Raw genomic sequence first — 19,023 nt, 5'->3', positions numbered from 1 at the left:
CAAAACCAAATTCCAAACTTTGATTTGGGTTGTGTAAGCTCCACTTTTCTTTATGACTGAGGGCCAGCTCTGTGTTTGGTTGTTGTTTTTTGTGCCACTGGTATTTTCCCTGCAGTACTACACCACTGTAAAATGTAGCTTCTTCCCTGTAATTCTCAGTAATGCAGTGGTGGATTTTTTAATGTTTCAGTGTAGATGGAGAGTGTGTAAATATATTGGTCTTGAGCAACTGTGAGATTGCAGAATAAAATATGTACTTCCTGGAGACATGAAACCTAATGTTGTGCTAATTTAGATAATAGTGTTTGTTGTTGTATTTTTTGCAACACTCTCCCTTCTTCGTAAGTCCCCTCCACACCCTGACAGACTTTTATATTTGGGTCACTGTACTGTCAATAAGATGTAGCCTAGCATAAAAATGTCACTATTGGAGCAACAACTCTGATACAGGACTTGGAAAATGTGAACTGTGAGTAAAGACTAAGAGAGTTTTGTCTAGTGCAGGTGAGAAAACATGGCAGGAGCAGAGGTGGGAAATAAAGTCACCAGACATGTCTAAGGGTATTCTTAGGGCTAAGGTGGATTGGCAGTGTTTGGTTAATGTTGAACTTGATAATCTTTAAAGGATCTTTTCCAGCCTTGATGATTCTATGGTTTGATTTATAGGCATGATCACTTACAAAAGAGAAAGTAGAATTGTGCAAATGTGTAGGCATTTGAGTGAGCAGCAGAATGCAGGTAATACTATATCATCCAGTACTGTTTGATCAAGAGGTTTTCTAATTCTCCTTTAGGAAGAGTTTTCTGTGTGAACATTTTATTTAATGCTACTTTACATTTCCTCTCATCTCACTTTCTTCTGTTTGATCCTGAGTACATGACAAGTTTGTTTAAAGTTCAAGGAGGCTGCATCTGGATTTCCTTTTCCTGACCCTGTTCAGAAGTCTTGGATGAGCAAATGCATTGAACTTTCCTGTAGCAGTGCCATAAAGGCTCTCTGGTGTGGCTTCTCTCCATCAGCATGTGGTATCAGAACTGAGTTAGCAACATTTATCATGTGTTGCCCTCATCTCTTTGGTGGACATAAAAGCAGGGCAGTGTAGACAAATAGCTGTAGTTTGGAAATGTTGTTTATCTCTGTGTGGCAGATCATGTGTAGATGTGTGTGTCAGTCCTGGGAGGCTGATGAATCTTCATGGAGCAGCAGCCTCAGCTGTCATCCAGTCATACGGCTAATGCTGCATATATGCAGCTTGGTAGTGCTCTTTTCCTTGGTCTGGGTGCTCCAGGAAGTGGCCTGGTACCTTCTGTGTTGGGTGGTTATCTGCTGAGGTTGGACAGAGTTGGCTTTTTCCCTTGACTGTGATGCACACACTTCTGAATGGTGTTCATGCAGCTACCAGCTTTCTCGGTGACCTTTCTCCCTCTGAGGAAATCTGCAGCAAGCTGGAGCTTCTGATACCATATTCTTCAGAAACAGCTAATGCTGGACATATAAACTGTGTTCATTAATTAAAGTAATTCCTCTTAAAGTAGCATGCAGTGTCATGTATAAACCTGCCATCAATATGTATTAGGGAGAATTTTTTTTTCCCCCTTTACATTAAAATTCCAAAGAGCTGTTGAAAAATCACAAGGAATACTGAGGTAACACAACTCTCCTACAGCCCTTTTTCTGAAAAGGCTGATGGAAGGATTATGTGATATATTTTGTTCTTTCTACTAGAAAGACTGTGAGTAGTTAAATACTCTGAATAGTTAAAGATTGCTGCAGAAATATCTTTGGGTTTACAATAAGAAGTGTCTGTCATAGGCTTTTTGGTAGGAGTGAATTTTTTTTTCTTCACCTCAAATTTTTGTATTTCAGACAAACAGCAGGAGAAAGTGTATTTCGGAATGTCCTGGAAATCCTGACGAACACCTCAAGTGCCATTGAGCAGACCTGTAAGGACTCCTGTGGACTGGCAGATCTAGACACCTGCCTGCTGCTCATAGCAGAGTGCTTCAGATGTCTGAGGAATGCCTGTGTTGAGTGTGCCAAGAATCAACATGTCATGAGGTACAGTTATGATCCCTTTTAGCCCATACCACCTACTGATGTTTGTGTGGTTTTATAAAAGAGATTCTTATTTTACACTGCTGTGTTAGTTGATTTATTAACTGGCATTTCCTGCTTAATGCAATCACTTGAATTCAAATATGCAAGAAACAAAAATAGCTGACCTATTTATAAGGTCAGTTTAGGGTCCTGCTCAATAATAGGACAAAGTGTTTGGGTCCATTACATGAATTGATTACACAAGTGATACAACCCTGTTGGAAGCCTGACTGTAGAACAATCCTTTTTTTCTCTTTCTTTAATTTTTTATAACATAATGAATAAGTAAATGGTCTTAATAATCAGTTACAGGATTAGTATGTATTTTACAGTTAATTTAGATCTGTCTGGTTTTTCTGGCAAAACATACATCACATATAGAACTGTGCATATTAATCCTGATACATAAATACAGGCAAGTTGAGTTTAAAGGATATTGAGTCAATCTAGCTCCTTAAGTTATTTAGCCTCTCTATTCTTTGCCTGTGTCTGTTGCAACATTGAAGCGATGTTTGTGATACAACCAGCTGTAGTTGGTGAATACCTGATAGTCTGGTTGATGTTGTTAGAAAACCCAACAAAATAGCAACAAACACACTTCTTGCCCAGATGTCCCGCGAGAACCCCAAACCAACCAACCAACAGAAGAAAGCCCCCAAACGTGTCACAAGTTGGTTATATCAAATAATTATTGGGAACTACAGGCTTAAAAATTGGCTTCTCGGGACTTGTCAAATTTGATTTATTGAACTAAATGTAATTTTGACATGGGATCAAGGCTTAGTTTCTGTGCTGGGGCAGAATTCTGTTAAGGCCACAGAAATTGCAATGCAAATCATTCTGAGAGTCTTACCTATGATTCCTCCTCACTGGAGAAAGAATAAATGATTACTTGGCCTTCTCTGCTTCACTGTGAGAGTTGCATATGTTTCCCTTTGAACTGGCTCTGGTTTTTTTTGGTAGCTGTCACTAACTGCTTTGTTGGCATTGAAAATCTACCAAGTTTATTATGAAGTAAAATACATGACTCTTGTTCTGGATGTTTGATCTCCAAGCAAAGCAAAGGTTTTATGCAAATAGAGCTGTTTAAATTATAGGAATAACTTGCTAAGGTTTAATGTCTGATAGGAAGAATAGCAAAAAGGGAGGAAGGGGTATTTAGCTCTGAAGGTTCTGTGCCCAAAATTGGCAAAGTACAGGATGATGCAATAAACCCCTTTTATTTGCTTCTGGTGGTAGTAATGTGGCTACTGATAGGCAGGCAATAACGTAGGAGAAACTATTTTTGTTTCAGAGGTCCTGAAGATGCTAAAGATTTCCTGTTAACTTTGATGAAAAACCTTTTAAATTTTGAGTGTATTTCATATCGAGTGAATTATTGTGGTTTTTTCCCAATTTAATAACAGGAACTTGGGTCTCATCTCTACATCTGTCCATTTGATAAAGCTGCTTCATGGACTACAGATCAAAGAGGAATTGTTACTGACTGGTAAGGCTGGGGATTTTGTTAAATGTATGGCCTGCACCATATTTTTTTATATGGGTGGTATGATGTCACTTTACTGATGCATTATTTTTTGAATTGCAGTTAAGAATTGGCCCTCTCTTAGACTGCTTGAAAAAGGTCTCAGCCTCAAGTCTAGTTCGGCTTTTTTTTCACTGAACTGTTTCTTATAGATTGCTAAAGGAAAGATATGTTGAAACTCTTGAATATGAAGCAGGATATTTGATTTTATAAAAGGCAAATTTCCTGTAGTACCTCCATTCAAGATACATTCTGCTGTTTTACTGTCTTTTTATTTGCTGATGCTTCAAATAATTTATCTGATTCTAGGCAGCAAATTTTGGCTGTGACTTTTTAAAAATTATTTTTAATTTTCATTTGGGTACCATGGTTGCTGGCTATTGAGTATGATATCTGCCAAGAACTAAGTACTGTTTTGAGTAGTGTTCACATTTCCTTAACAGATGAGTTCTTTCTTTCAATGCAGTGAAGAGAAAATGTGACAATGTTACCCTTCCTCACTAGTGGTAGTTATTGTTACTCATTTAACTGGATATTAAGGGTTTTCAGTAATTCTCCTCAGAATCTGTGTTTCCCGGTGTGTGTGTGTGGAGCTGTATACATTGGACTGCAGTAGTGACTCTCTGTGGTTGCAGTCAGTAAAGCATGTTTGCTTTCTTGTGTGTCTGTTGTTTCTTTTCACTCCTGTTCCTCAGATGAGGTTTATTACTGGATTTCTGCTGCTGCTTTTCTTTCATTTTGTGAAAGCAGGTAAACTTACCTTCAAACACCTTTATGAAGCTGTGAGGGAGCAGTGAAGTCCAGGAGACTGGGTTTCCTTTTGCTGCTATGTTTGGCTCAAAATGAAGCCCTGTGGGCACGTGAGGGTATTGTTCTTAACCCAGGTTCACTCCTGGACCTCTTGCTGGAATCCTGCTGCCAGGGAAGGGTTGGTGATGCCAGCACAGCCCTTCAGTGTGGGAAGAACCAAACTATAAGCTCTGTGAGTGGCAAAAAGGGCTTGCTCAGTGGCCCCAAAGGGGAGGAACTGATGGCCCACAGGAGTGAATTTCAAGCCGTGTAACTGGAAGGACTGGAAAAGGTCATGGAGAGCAAGAGTGTCCTGTCCCACAGTTGTGAACTGCTTTACAGACCAGCAAGATGAAAGAAAAAGTGATGGGAGCCAAAAATGTTGTTTCTATCCAGCCTGTCACAGTCCCTTCTGTGGCCTTGGACAGCAGTGGGCTCGAAAAGCTGTACTGGGAAAAAAAGCTTGCCACCTTCAGCCCATTCAAAGCATCAGGAATTGTGTAAGAATGCCGCCTGCCAGAGGGACTGCCCAGCACCTGCAGGAGAGGGAGCAGCAGAGGGTGCTCATTGCTGGATACAGGCAAGGCCTGAGGTCTTCCCTTTGGCTTCATGACTGCTGGTCCATCCTTGCTGGGATGGCACATGTGTGTGCTGTTCTCTGCTCATGGGTTTGAAGGAGAGGGAGTGCTATTGAGCAAAAAGCAAAAGGGGTAAACCCTGGTAATTTGATTATCTGCTTCAGGCACTTTATCCTAGCCAGAGGATGGTGTAAAATCTCTGTTTACCTACACTGAATATAAGGGTGGCATTGACAAGGCAGTTTTTAACAGGTTTTTGGTGAAAGTTGTTTTGTGACTGTTACTCTACACAGACATTCAGTAAATACATCTGAGTTATAACAGATTTGCTGTATTGACCCAGGATAGGTGGTTCATTTGATGCTGTAAGTAGCATTGATCTCATTGGGGAACCTCTGTGATGAGCATGGCTTATTTTTAACATGTATGTTAGTACAACAACAAAAAAATTGTAGACAAGCAAGTGTTGCTAATTCCTTGCTGATTGATCTGGTGAACTTTGTTGTAAGTGGAAATTAATGTAGTGCCTAGAGCACCAGTTCCTTCTGCAGGATTTACTTCAGAAGCTAACAGATAAATATGACTGGATTATTAGTTATACTGAAGCAAATTGCTAAATTGGGCTTGGATAGCACTGCTGAAACAAAAGAGACCCATGAAATTAGTAAATGGTACTGTGTTTATTTCCTGTAATTCTGTTTCATGATTCTCATGTTTCATAAGGGAAGTCAGGTCACAGGGCTAGAGTACCAAGTGTATTTTGTTCTTGCGGATAATTAGGTGTTAAGTGCAGTATTTCAGGTTGTTCATTTGGGTGTATATCACTTCCTCCCTCAAATGGATGCTTGGATTGGATGATCCCTCTTGATGCCTGTGTCTGTTCTTAAGGTTTTTAAAATACCTTCATGTTGCTTCCATAACAATGAAGTTCAAGGAGGAGGTAAGGCTGTACTGTGGGGTGAACAGCAGTAAATAACGTTTCAGATCACGTACCTCTGAAAAATTCCCAGAATAAATCATTATAGGCTAAATAAACTTGAAGTTCCAACATTATTGTATTTACAAAGATGAGGTTGAAAATTTTTCTGCAGACTGAAAAATCCATTTAACCTGATCTGTGGGAGGTCTGCACTCTAATCCATTGGTAGCTGTTAAGGCTAGTTAGTGGTGTATTAATTTTTGTAAGAAAGTTCAGTGTAGTACAATTTCAAATGGCTAAAACTAAAACCAGAAATGAAATAAAATATGTATTCTTTGGCCACTGCTGTGACCAGTGTGATAGTTAAGGGAGAGGACATGATCAAAGAAAAAAAAAAGGAGGTTTTTCACTTTGTGCAAAGTGGTATGACTAAAAACTGTTGCTGATATTTATTCAAATAAATCTAGATTCCTTTGCATCCTCTCTCTTAGGAGTGATACTTTAAAAATAGTTTACCCAGGGGTTATATAGATGGTTAATTGGGTTCCTCAGTTCAGTGTATTTACTGAAACAACTCTACTGCATGTTTTCACCGTAACATCTTACTTGTTCTTTTTTTCAATGCTTAAAAAAACAAGATAAATTCCTGTATATTTGTAATACTTGTCCCAGCCAGCTGTGGAAAAATTTATTGTTTTGAGTATGTGATATACCACTAAGGCAATGGGCCAGAATCCTTGAAGGCGAGTTAGAGTGTCTGTCCAGAAATAGCTCTTTGAAACTTCAGGTAGATTGAAAAATAGTGAATTCATACATACAGCATTCAGAGATTTTCCAGTCCCATGTTACAAGCCAGCTGTCCCTGTAATAAGAGTCTCCTTTCTTTTTAGTACTTGCATTAAAAAAACACAAACATTTTTAGTCTTTTCTTTTATGGTATTGCAACAGTTAGCTGTTTGTCCCCACTCTTCCTCCTTGCTTACTTCCCATGTTACTTTGAGTTGAACTCCATAGCCTAGTTTTATTTCCCATAATTGTTTACATAGTACATTTGTGGTAATTGAAGATATTCTTAAAACTAACCTTTCTTGCAATTAGCCTGTCTTGAGCAATGTGTGTTTTGTACTACTTGATGATGCCAGGTGAAGCGTGCTCTGAGGAGTTGCATGAAGAAGCCAACAGCTGGATGACTGCTGTTGGGGGTTCACACGATCACAGTCACAGAGGTTGGCAAAGACCTCCAAGACCATCATGTCCTGCCTGTAACTGATTCCCACCTGGTCACCCAGACTAGAGCACTGAGTGCCACATCCAGTTGTTCCTTGGATACCTCCCAGAGTGGGGACTCCACCACCTCCCTGGTCTGTCCCTGCCAACGCCTGACCACCCTTTTGGTGAGGAAATTCTCCCTGGTGTCCACCCTGACTCTCCCCTGGCACAGCTTGAGACCTTTTCCTCTCATCCTGTCCCTTGTTCCCTGTAAGCAGAGCCCAACCCTCCCTGGCTGCCCCCTCCTGTCAGGGATTGTGGAGAGCGATAAGGTCTTCCCTGAGGCTCCTTTTCTCCAGGCTGAGTACCCCCAGCTCCCTCAGCTGCTCCTCATCAGACTTATCCTCCAGACCCTTCCCTGGACATGCTCCCAGGCCTTCAGTATCTTTTTTTATTTAGGTAAAGGCTTAGTACTTGACATAGGATTGGAGGTGCCTCAGCAGTGTTCCAGCACAGGGAACAGTCACTGCCCTGGTCCTGCTGTCACTATTGCTAGTACAGATATTTTTTTGGTACAGAATATTAGGAGCCTGTGTTCATGTAACAGGCAGTCTCAGCCAAAACCCGTGTTCAGGTGTGCTGCCTGTCTGAGCAAGGTTTGGGGTGTTCTCTTCTCATAATTCTACAAAGTCGGAAAACTTTGGTTAAATTGTAGCAGATTGTAGCTTGAATCCGTGAACAGGAATTTGACCTTGTTCGCAGTTTTCTGCAAAGTGTTCAGCGTAGTTAAATATGGATGCTAACTGTGAAGCATGGAGCATGGTGCCTGTGGAATAGCAGGCCACATAACTCTCTCAGTCTTGCCTGAGAAAGTGGCCTGGGAAATCACAAAGAGGAATTAAAACAATCCTCAGAGATGGAAAACAGCCTTGCAGGTGCTGTTTGTCAGTTCCTTGTTTTCTTGCAAGAGAAGGTCGAGGGCTGGTGAACCCCACTGACCAATGATGGTGATGTGTTAGTTTACTGACCAATAAGAGTTTTACTTTTCTGTACTTTCACATATCAGTCTATAAAAAAGACCTGAGGTAATAAACAGGGAGAAACTCTCCTGTTCGACTCCACAAGAGAGTCTGTGTCGTTCTTCTCGCGGTTCCCAACAGAGCAACAGTTAAACAGCTACAGATACTCTCTTCAGAGCAGAACTTACAGCATTCCTTTAAAAGCAGTGATAAAAGATGTCTCTATGTAAAATTTTTAATACTGCGCTTATTATAGTAGCTTGAGCATTTTCTGGTAGGATGTTCAGCAACATGAATATCATATGTCTAACACCTGTTTGTGTTTCCTTTCTTGAGGGAGGATGTGTGGGAAATTATGTGATATCTTATTTTAAACATTTTTCAAGTTCAACAAATGCCATGTTCTTACAAGGGAGCTATAAAAAAATGTTCCTTTCTTTGAGCTTTTTTTCTTTCCCCCCTTTTTTTTCTCTTATTCTCTCTCTGTCCCTTTTCCCTCTCTCCATTTTTTCTATTTTTTCTCTTAATTTTTTCTTTTCTTTTTTCTCTCCTGTTTTCCTCTGTCCTCTTTTTACTTTTGTCCTCTTTTTTCCCCTCTGTCCTCCTTTTTTTCTTTTATCATCCTTTTTTCTCTCTCATTTTCTGCCACATTTTTTTTTGTCTCTCCTCTGTCCACCAGGACCATTAATAGTACTGTGAGTTTGGGCTCAGTGTTGTTGAACTACTTCAACTCTTCTGGACCTAAACTGTTTTCATGTGTATTTTTCTTTCAGTTAATGAAAACCCAGTTGCTCTTGACCCATTGGTGCTTTAACAGTTGCTCATGGTCTGAGAAGAAAGTGCCATAGGAAATGGTTTTAAGCCCTTCAGTGTGGAAGTGAAGCACTCTGCAGAAGAGATAGCGATGAGTAACCTTTGAATTCAGAACTCTGTATGAATAAAAATATCACTCCTTCATAAGCACTAAAAATAAATTTTAAAAAGCATAGGGGTGTGCTCATGCTTCAGAAATGAAAAGGGACCTAGATCTATTTATAGCTTCCAGAGATTGTTTCATGCAAAAGCTAAATGGGATGGAAGCATTTCATCTTTGATGATGTAAGAAGACAAAAGCTTCCCGTGAGGTCTACAGGAGAACATCACATGGCTGAGCAAAGAAGGATACTTGATTTCTTTGTAAGCTTTTGAAGGTGAAGACATGCTGGATTTCAAAAACCACTGACTATAAGCTGTAGGTGCTCATGTAGTACTGGAAGATCATGTTGACATTTTGTTAGGTGAGATCCCTGAAAATAAATGGCAGAAGGAAATAAATTTCCAGCAGCTACATTGGGTATCTTCTCAGTTTTAAAAAGTTGTTAATTCAAAATACTTTTCAAAGGTTTACAGAAAAGGAGGTATTTAAACAAATTTTAACAAATTTAAACAAATGTTTTTGTTTTTCTGAAGAAGAATGAGTAAAACAGGGTTAAATTGTTATGCTTGCAAAGGTATTCCTGAAAACAAAAATGGGTAAATACCAGTGAAGTGATTTCTACTTTTTCAAGAGGGTTCAGGGGAGACAAAACTTCAAGTTCTGTCTTCCACTCAGTGAAAAAAAACAGGTGGTTCTTTGCTCTGACCTTTTCCATTTCTGCACTCAAGGACTGGCAGTTTGGAATTACAGTGGAAAATCAAGGCTGGCTAATTTTGAAAGTACAGAGGAGCAGGGGAAGGAAATGCTTTCAAACCTGTCAAAGGACACCGAGCTAGTTTTCCTGTATTCCTTCTTAAATGGGTGTCCCTGTATCCTTAATTGTTTACTGTTTCTTGTCAATATTTATTTATCTCTTTATTTTTTTACCCTAGAAGTCTATAGTCCCATTTAAAAAGACTATTTTGGCAGTAGGAAAATGAGCTAAAAGTAAATATGTGGACTTCTGGGAATGCATTGGAGTGGTACCTTTGCAGAGCCAGAGGGTAGAAAAATCTGGGCATTGCAGGCTTAGTTTGAAAATCTGAGTGTTAGAGGCATATGTACTGGCATCACAGTCTAACTGGTTTTCACCTATTCCTGAAATTGTTTGAAATGCCTGGTCATTCAGCAAAGTATTTTAAATCAGCAGGAAAGAGAAACAGAGTGGTCAGTTATGGAACCTAAATGTTCTTTTATGAATGCCAGTATTGACAGAAGGAATCACTCTCATCTTTTGTGTTTCCTTCTTATCTCTTGTCCAGTATTTTTCATTATTCTGTTTTATTCTTTTTAAAAATGCATTTTGTTTTCACTTTTTTTTTGTAGTTCTTTAATCATGTTGCACTGACTGGTTTAATTTCTAAATTACTGCTGATGTTTTCTATATAAAAAATGAATACTTTAAAACATGCTTGGAAAGTGTGATGGAACGCAGGTGTAGTAACTTTTTGCTAGAGAGACATCATAGCAGAGCTCACCCAATGCATTTGGGAAACCATTGCCAAGTTTTATTGTCTCTAAACAGAGGTCTGTAACTGCCTGAACAAGTGTCTTCACACAGGCTTGTTTATAGGGAGTTGGAGAAAGTGTAATTTCTAAATTGTATCCTGGAGATTCTCACAGACAATGGCTGTGAAATTTAAACCAACTGGATTAAGGAAGGATAGTTAATCTTTACTCTCTTCCCATGTCAGTGCCCCAAGTATTTATCTATGAAGGAGAAGGCATACTGTTTTGTTGGAGATCTTGGGGGTGTTCATGACCAAATTCAGTAAATTATTGTGCTGCAGGTTTTTTTGTACCAGTTATGTTACTTTTTACATGGAATGAGTGAGTGGTTATAAAACTTGAATAATTTTACTCTCATACAGTCATCATGAGCTGTTGATAGGTGACGCTTCTCAATTTCGTTTCACGTTAGCTTTTCTTTTGAAGGAGAGGAAGAGGGAGAAAGCGGCTCCTGAGTGGACCTACAGTCCATGGGATTAATTCCCAAAAAGCAGCATGAAAAAACATGATTCAGTTGCATGGAAGAAAAGAGAACTTAAAAATCTGCACTCCCATTTATTTTTGTATTTGGGGTTTCCTTTTGCTTACAGCTAGCACAATTAAAACTATTATTAAAACTATGTATGTATTACAGCTTAAATAAACCGGCTGCTAACTTTAACAGACTTTGTTTAGACATAGGAATAAAGGACAGCCCTGACCTTAAGAGTTGCCAATTTCAATGTGTGATCTTTGCTTTGTCTGTTAGGATTTTTTTATGGGGGACTGGTGCCAATACTTAGCTGCCACTGTTAAAGTAAAAACTATAATTACATTGTCAAAATAATATTTATAGTATTTTTGGGGAATAATTGTGGGAGTGTGATGAATATATTATGCTCATCAAACTTTTATGTAAACATAAGCATGAGTTTTTTATTTGAGTTATTGGTGTTGTTTTTGGCCTTTGTGTTTTTCCAATCTGTAAAAATAATATTGGGATTTTCATGATCTCTAGCATTTGCAGAGTGTGTGCCCTAACAATCAGTTGATATGCTATCTGGTAGGAGTAAACTGCTAGTTGCACTTGTATTGGGATTTTGGTTTCATGTTTCCATAGCTTAAGAAAATCCTCTGTTTTTTTGAGTTTTGCTATCCCCTAATTACTATAGCTCAGAGGATTTTACTACTTTACCAAACAGGAAAGTTTTAAGTAATTGGTTTGTTCTTTTGTACCATTTGAGTTGGGGTTTTTTTTGTTTTAGTTTGGGTTTTTTTGTTTGTTTGTTTTTTTGTTTGTTTGGATTTTTTGTTGTTCTTCCTTCATGTTTAGGTTTTTTTTGTGTGTGTTTTTTTTAAATGAGTCTGAGTCCATCTTAAAAGTGAGTGTGAACATCTCCCAGAAACATATATGGTTACAAGTTGTGATGTTTTCTAGCAATAGACAGTTGTCCCTTGGCTGGTTAAAGGAGTAGGCAGAACTTGCTGCTGGGCAGTGGGAAGTTACCAGATGCACAGATGTTCCAGTCGTGCTCTATACTGCAGTTTTAACTGTTCTGTCTCTGCTGTGTTTTGGTGAATATTGCCACAGATTATTAATGAACTGTCTTCAGAACACCTGCAGCAAGGATTCCAACTGTACAACATCATGTTCTCAAATCATGTCAACCTCAAGCAACCTCCTACAGGCAAGAACATTCTCTTGGTTCTCTTAGTTTGGTCCAAAATTCATTGAAGGCTGTGGAAAGACTGATTTGGGTGGATCTTGGTTCAGGTCATTGTTCCAAGGCTTTGTGATTTGGCCTTTTTGCAGAAACTTCAGAATAGGGAACCAACCTTCACACCACTTCCAGCTGTGTGCAAAAGAAAAAGAGCCAAACCTGGACAAAGAGCACTCAAACTGATGCGTTGTCCTGAGTTAGCAAATACAGAATTCTCTTTAGCTCTTGTGCATGTAGTACTGGCCCTGCCTGCTGTGGTTCACTCTTGCCCCGTTCACTGCGAGTTCCCACGCTTAGGATCTTGCACAGTGCATACAGGAACAGCTCCCTGTGCCCTGCAGGTCTGAGGTATTTGTGTACATTTGTGTGATACAGCAGGAACTGAGATTTTGAGTAAATGCCAGTAATACCAGTGTTTTCAACCTGTCATGTCTTTGTAATGTTGCCTGTGACTTCTGGTATTAATATGGGAACTTGATGCATGCCTTAATTTCTTTTTTCATTTTTAGCATTTGGAGTGGAGTGGGGTGTGAGAGAGAGTTTAGATCCACTGAAGAAGGGCATTGTGGGATCTGCTGTAAGACCAGAGACTCTACTTAAATGCAGCACTTTCTTATCTTAATGGCAAAAAAAAAGAGGAGGGAGTGGGGCCTCCAACTTCCATCAGGGCTTGGCTCTTCATTACTACAGGCAACTGTAGTTGTAGGCTCTTGTGTCCAGATACAGTAAGCTCCAGTTTGCTGTGTTTATCCCTTACTAGTCCCATGTAAGACTCTCCTCTCATTTTAAAACCTTTTCCCAACTCTGGTTTAAATGTGCTAATGTTTAAATGCAGTGATTCATGGCAGTGGGTTGGTTTTTTTCCTACTGTGGGCTTAATTCTCTCCTTGAGTCTTGCTGTTTCTGCAGTAGACTCAGTACTAACAAATTCTCTAATTTAGAATCACAGAATGGCCTGAGTTGGAAGGGATATTAAAAATCATCTTGTCCACACCCCCTGCCATGGTTCCACTACGTCAGATTGCACCAAGCCCCATCCAACCTCGCCTTGGACACTTCCAGGGCTGAGGCAGCCACAGCTTCTCTGGTCAGCTTGTGCTAGGGCCTCACCACCTTCACAGGGAAGAGTTTCTCTCTAATATCCCATCCAGCCCTGCCTTCTGGCAGTGGGAAGCCATTCCCTCTTGTCCTGTACAGGCCCTTGTAAATAGTCTCTCTAAGTTGTGTTGAACTGAATTTTTTTATTGACTGTGTATATGTGAGTATAAAAGTGTTTTATTGCAGCACCTTGAGGCACAATTTGATCTACAGACCAAATCCTGCCTAATGAGGTTCACCTGTCAGGTGACTGACGACATGGATGGCATTGGAAGCAGACTTAGAAATCGTGATTAAAAATCTGGTGCTTTCCAGCAGTTTGACACTTGTACTGATGGTCAAAACTGTCCTTCTCATGGTACTCAGGGAAAGATGTTTTGATTGCTGTACTGGGAGACAGAAGCAGTGACTGTCTCAGAGTCAGTTTAAATAATTTTGCTCCTTTTAGGAGAGAGAGTAACCTGAGAAAATATCCCTAAGTCAGAGCAAACAGTAGGTCAGTGGGCTGCCCTGTGGACTCCCTTGGTCTTGTTGCTGGTGCAGCTTTTAGATAGTGTGTAGAGCTGGTTTGTTTTTTTCCTGCTTCTGCAATTTGGAGGCTTTCCAGTATAGCCTGCCAAGATGTTGCTGATTTATGCCACATGCATAGTGGTTTTATAATGTGGCCTGATATCCACTTTGAGCACAAAGGAAATAGGAGTTTGCTGATGTCTATTTAATTAGAATGGTTTCTGGTTACTTTGGTTAAGGCTTGAAATGAACAGTAATGCTTATATTTCTGTGGATCTCTAAATAGTGTGTTCTGTAAGTCCTTTCCTTCCTTCCTGGCTCTTTAGTGTCCCCTAACCTACCCCAGCAAATAATGTCAGCAAATAATTCATAATGAGGCAGGTTTCTGTTCTACACAAATATATGTGAATCAAACCTTGCAGAAGCGTCCCTAGATTTAAAGTGGTTGCCATGTTTTTTGCAGCAGGGACATTAGGATCTCATGATAAAGGTGGGGAAAATGGGGCAAACAAACCTTTTAATTGCAGAGCTTCCTAAAGGCAGAGCATCATAAATTTAATGCAGGAAGAAGCAGCTTAACTTTTTTCACATATGCTAAGGGGAAATATCCCTTCTAAAGAGTCTCACACAGAGGCCTGAAGCAGGCTATATTTTTTTCCTCCAGGGAAAGTGAAGATGGAAGGGGGATGGAAAGAAGCTAGAGGAAGATCTGGGCAGAGGGAACAACAGGAGGCATCTCTTGCCTGTTGGGATAAAAATCCAAGTGGTTATAGTTATGTAGGAGTTACACATGTCATTCTCTCAACCATTTGATTGTCATTGCCATGGCACAACTGCCATACTCTCCAGTTACAGGAGCACCATTGTGGTGGAAAAGAGGAAGTTGTCATACCATGGTTTTCCAGCTACAAGGCTTTTATTTCCCATTCTGCAGCACCCTTTTTTGCTAGCAGCTTTGGGCTTGGAGAGAAAGGTGTCTCTTGTTTTTTGTTGAGAATTTTAGGGAATATTGCCAAGTTACGTGATGTGTAGAGGCATCAAGTAAGTTTGTGAGATACATCGAGTTCTTTCCCTTTCTCCAATCTCTGGGCATATACCACATGTGGTACAGAAGGGACCATTACATGGCAATGAGAAGAGGTAAGCTGCCTTTACAGGTATTAAATGAAATGATAATGCCCAAAAAAGGTTGATGCTAAAACTGTTGCTGTACGTTAATGTGGATATGCAAGTAAAAATACCAAGTGTAAGTTTGCTTGTTATTCTGTATTCCAAAAGGACTGTGGTCCATTTATTAGCCAGATACAGAATATAAATGGTACAAGTAAGTAGGGGGAAGTCTGATATTCTTTTCACAGACTTACAGAAAAAGATCATTCAGCTTTTTGAGGGCAAATATAAGCACTTCAGTGGAAATTTTGGGTTAAACGAAACAACATACACAGTATGTTATCAAAAGTAATAGGAGAAATTTGTTCATGACCTTGGTTAGTACTTTACGTGTTAATAACTTTTTCTTCTTTTTTTCCAGACCTGTAGAAGGTACCTTTTAGGAGGAGTGTGTCTCACAGGCAGACACCACTAATAGTACATAGTGGGTGGCCACCCACTTTGTTTCCTGGCATGGTTTAAGCCCATTTGGAGACTCCCCAGTACTTCAAACTTGCTGATTTTGCTGCTGCAGGACCTTTAAAGAGACATTGCATTAGATTTAGGCTCAGCTTTTGGGTTGATTCAAGAACATGATTTTACATCCTAATGTTTGCAGGAAGTTAATAAAGGCAGTCCCCAGGTCTGCAAGCACTTAAGTGTTTTACTTCATATAGGGCACTAATCTCAGGCATGTGTTTTCGCTACTTCTAGGATGTAACAGGAGTCCCATTTCATATGCCTTTGAATTTTAATAGATAATTTGTTAAGGAAATGAGCATATTTATGTTTACTTTCTAAAAATGAAATGATGCAATTAACATAACAGGAGATAAAGAAAATGGTTCTAGTAGTGTATTTAGCAAACCTTATTAGTGCTGTATGAATCAGAGTCAGTTTGAACCTGATCTCCAGAGGTCTGTCTAACTGACTCTTTTCTTAGTAAATGAACAAGTAAGTTGGTTTTTTTTCATCTCTTTTTATGAGACCTCATTGGAATTTAATTTGCATTAGAGGCTAATTTGATGTGTGGGCTGATCTTCCAGATCCCTTCTAACTTATTTGTAACTCCACATTTTTAATAGTGTGGCAAGAATTTACTTGCCTTTAAGTCAAATTCTCCTTTAAGTCAGAACAAAGTATTGATATTTTTCCTAGACATTTGTCTTCCAAGAACACAAGGCCTGTCCAATCAATGCACATAATGTTCTGTTAAAATTAGAGCTGGCACTTCTGAAGGGAAAGAAAAAGAAATAAGAATGCAACTTTGTTTTGAAGGTGGAGGAGATGGAGGGGAGAAGGAGCAGAAACTTACTAAACAAAACATTCTTGGTATTCCACAGATGGTAAAAATGGGTTACTGGTCCTTACTGCAGCAAGTGCAGTAAGACCAAGGTGGAAATATAAAAGGTAGTTAGACAGTAATTTTATTTACAGCAATAAAATACTAGGTACTATTTTAATGTAACATTAAATGACAGAGCCCATATATGTATTGTACATTCAATTTCAGTAGTCTAGACAGACTGTTTTCCAAGGAAAATACATTTTGATCAGTATTTGTGGTATGATTCATGGTGGTGAAGAGGCAAATAACTCTTTATGACTGGAAGTTGCTTTAACTTGCAGCCGCAAGAGAACAAGTCAGTGACCGGATGATAGTGGTGGAAACTCACATTTTATAGTAATAGAGAGCTACACCTTATGCTGAGTTGGAGGTTTTATATTCCCAGGACACACAGTCTATCATAAAGCATTCTGCCATTGTTTACAAATAGCAAGAGCTGCTTTGTGTGACAGCTCACAGGCGACTAAAATGTGCAGGCTCTCAGAAGCCTGGGGTGTGGTCCCAGGACTTAATAGGCTTTATGTCTGCCCCAGTGCAGAGGAGGCACTGCAGCTCTGTTTTTCCTGCATGTTACTGGTTAGAGCATTAGGAGAGATGCAAGTTTGTAAGCCTTATATTTCCAGTCTGACAAGCAATGCTGTACAATTTTGTATGTGCTTTGGTTGGATCTATTTTACATCTCTGTTTGTTTTATAACTCAAATAAAGGTAGAGAACACACAACTCTCTCACAATCTCAATAACAGTGATAGTACTTGCAACTATCACTGTGTTGTCTGACCCAAATCAAGAGAATGGAGATCTCTTAGGACTGTTTTAAGCCTCTACAGTTGCTGTCAAAGTTTTTTGAAATGATTGCTGAGCACATTTGAGGGCTCCTGTTGTAACCATGTGGAACAGAAGGAAACATGGTATTGAATTTTAAAATCCTAATGCTTAAAGTCTTTGTCCTCAGAACTTCAGAGATTTTAATTTTCATCTGATACACAATCTGATTCTGCAAATGGCACTATGTGAAATGACATCTTTGTCTGGATTGAAGCATCTCAAAATGAAAGGCTGAGGGAGCTGGGCCTGTCCAGCCTTGAGAGGAGTCCCAGCTGGGAGGGGCCCTCAGCCCTGGGTGTCCCTGTGAGCAGGGAGGGCTCAGAGCAGGGATCAGGCTCTGCTCTTTGGGGCCCAGCAGTGGCACCAGAGGAACGGGCAGGGACTGAGACGGAGGAGGTTCCACCTGGACATGAGGCAGAACTTCTTCCCTGGGCATTGTCCAGAGAGGGTGGAGGGTCTCCCTCACTGGAGATACTCCAGACCCCTCTGGACACAATCCTGTGCTGTGTGCTCTGGGATGGCCCTGCTGGAGTAGGGAAATGGGACCAGATGAGCCACTGTAGTCTTTTAGACCATATAATGTAATTGTTTAATGAGACAATGTCAATATAATAATTAAATGAAAAGCATGCACTGGAGTCTGGCTGAATTATTCTGTGATAATAAAGGGCTGAAAGGAAGAAAGAGAGCTGTGATCATGAAGGTACTGAACTACTGGAGTTTATTTAAACCATCCTGATACAGGGCCATCAAGTATCATCTCCCTCACCTTTGTCATGGGTGGCTTTAAATGACTAAATGTTCAGTTTACATATAGATAAATGTTTAGGTACCAGAATTCATTAGGTAAAGAGTCAGTGTTTCTGCTTGTACTCTTTGCTCTGTTGTATAGAACCTAGAAAATCTCCTTAAGCTGTTGCAGACTGGTTGTGAAAGGAAAGCAAGATGTACTCTGTGTATTTGTTAAAGAACACCAGCTTTTATGGGAGTTATTGTGAGGAGAGATCTCTTCAGCTCTGATTTGTGTTTCAGAAGTTACGTCTTAGTACAGGCAGTTTCATGGTGCTTGACCATCAGGTTGAAAATACTCCACTTGACCACACACAGAGTAACCTTTTTTTAAAGTTAAATTTGCCCATGCTGATAGCTACAGAATTGTTTAAGACAGTTGTTTTCAGCTTTGTAAAAAAGGGTATAAGTGAAACTGTCTTGTCTTTTTTTTTCTCCTTCTTTTTTTGTTTTCCTTTACCCCACCCCCCTTTCAGGAAGCACATGGCTTATTGATTGGATGGCAGAATGGAAGTCTGTCTTCATCATCAGCTACATTTTCTTGCTTTTGGTGTAAAGACATGGAAAGGCCATGGAAGGAAATTGCCTCAGATTTTGCCAGGGGAGGTTTACATTAGATATCAGGGCATATTTCTTCATGGTAAACGTGGGTAGGCATTGGAATGGGCTGCCAAGGGAGGCAGTAGAGTTACCATCCTAGAAATATTCACAAAGGTGTGGATGTGGTAATTGAGCACATGCTTTAGTGGTAAACATGATGGCACTGGGTTGACAGTTGGACTTTATAGTCTTACAGGTCTTTTCCAAGCTTAAGGGTTCTGTGATTTTATGATGAAGAAATTCTTAGAGGAGAAAAGCAGTATTTGTATTGTACAGATATCCAAGCATATCAATCATATATTGCACCAGTCAAGTCTAATAGAGGTAAAACTAGAAAAAACAGAAATTGAAAAAAAGAAAAACACAGAAATTGAATGCTAAGAAAAGATTTTCATCGTTTG

At 39.6% G+C, this 19,023-nt stretch overlaps 1 protein-coding gene across 2 annotated transcripts in view; it reads left to right on the top strand.

The window, feature by feature from the left end:
- The window catches only part of ATXN10 (ataxin 10), a 96,811-nt gene that overhangs the window by 4,448 nt on the left and 73,340 nt on the right, over nt 1-19,023 (top strand). For both annotated transcript variants that reach the window (XM_086885932.1, XM_023919078.2), the window contains 2 exons: nt 1,868-2,059; nt 3,505-3,587. In XM_086885932.1, the coding sequence (XP_086742058.1) occupies nt 2,055-2,059; nt 3,505-3,587 (88 nt within the window). In that variant the 5' untranslated portion in view covers nt 1,868-2,054. The remainder of the gene's footprint in view (nt 1-1,867; nt 2,060-3,504; nt 3,588-19,023) is intronic.

The sequence above is a fragment of the Cyanistes caeruleus genome, chromosome 4 (genome assembly GCF_971803275.1).
Source record: "Cyanistes caeruleus chromosome 4, bCyaCae1.hap1.1, whole genome shotgun sequence".
In the NCBI taxonomy this organism is placed as follows: domain Eukaryota; kingdom Metazoa; phylum Chordata; class Aves; order Passeriformes; family Paridae; genus Cyanistes; species Cyanistes caeruleus.
This window is presented reverse-complemented; position numbering and strand designations above follow the sequence as displayed.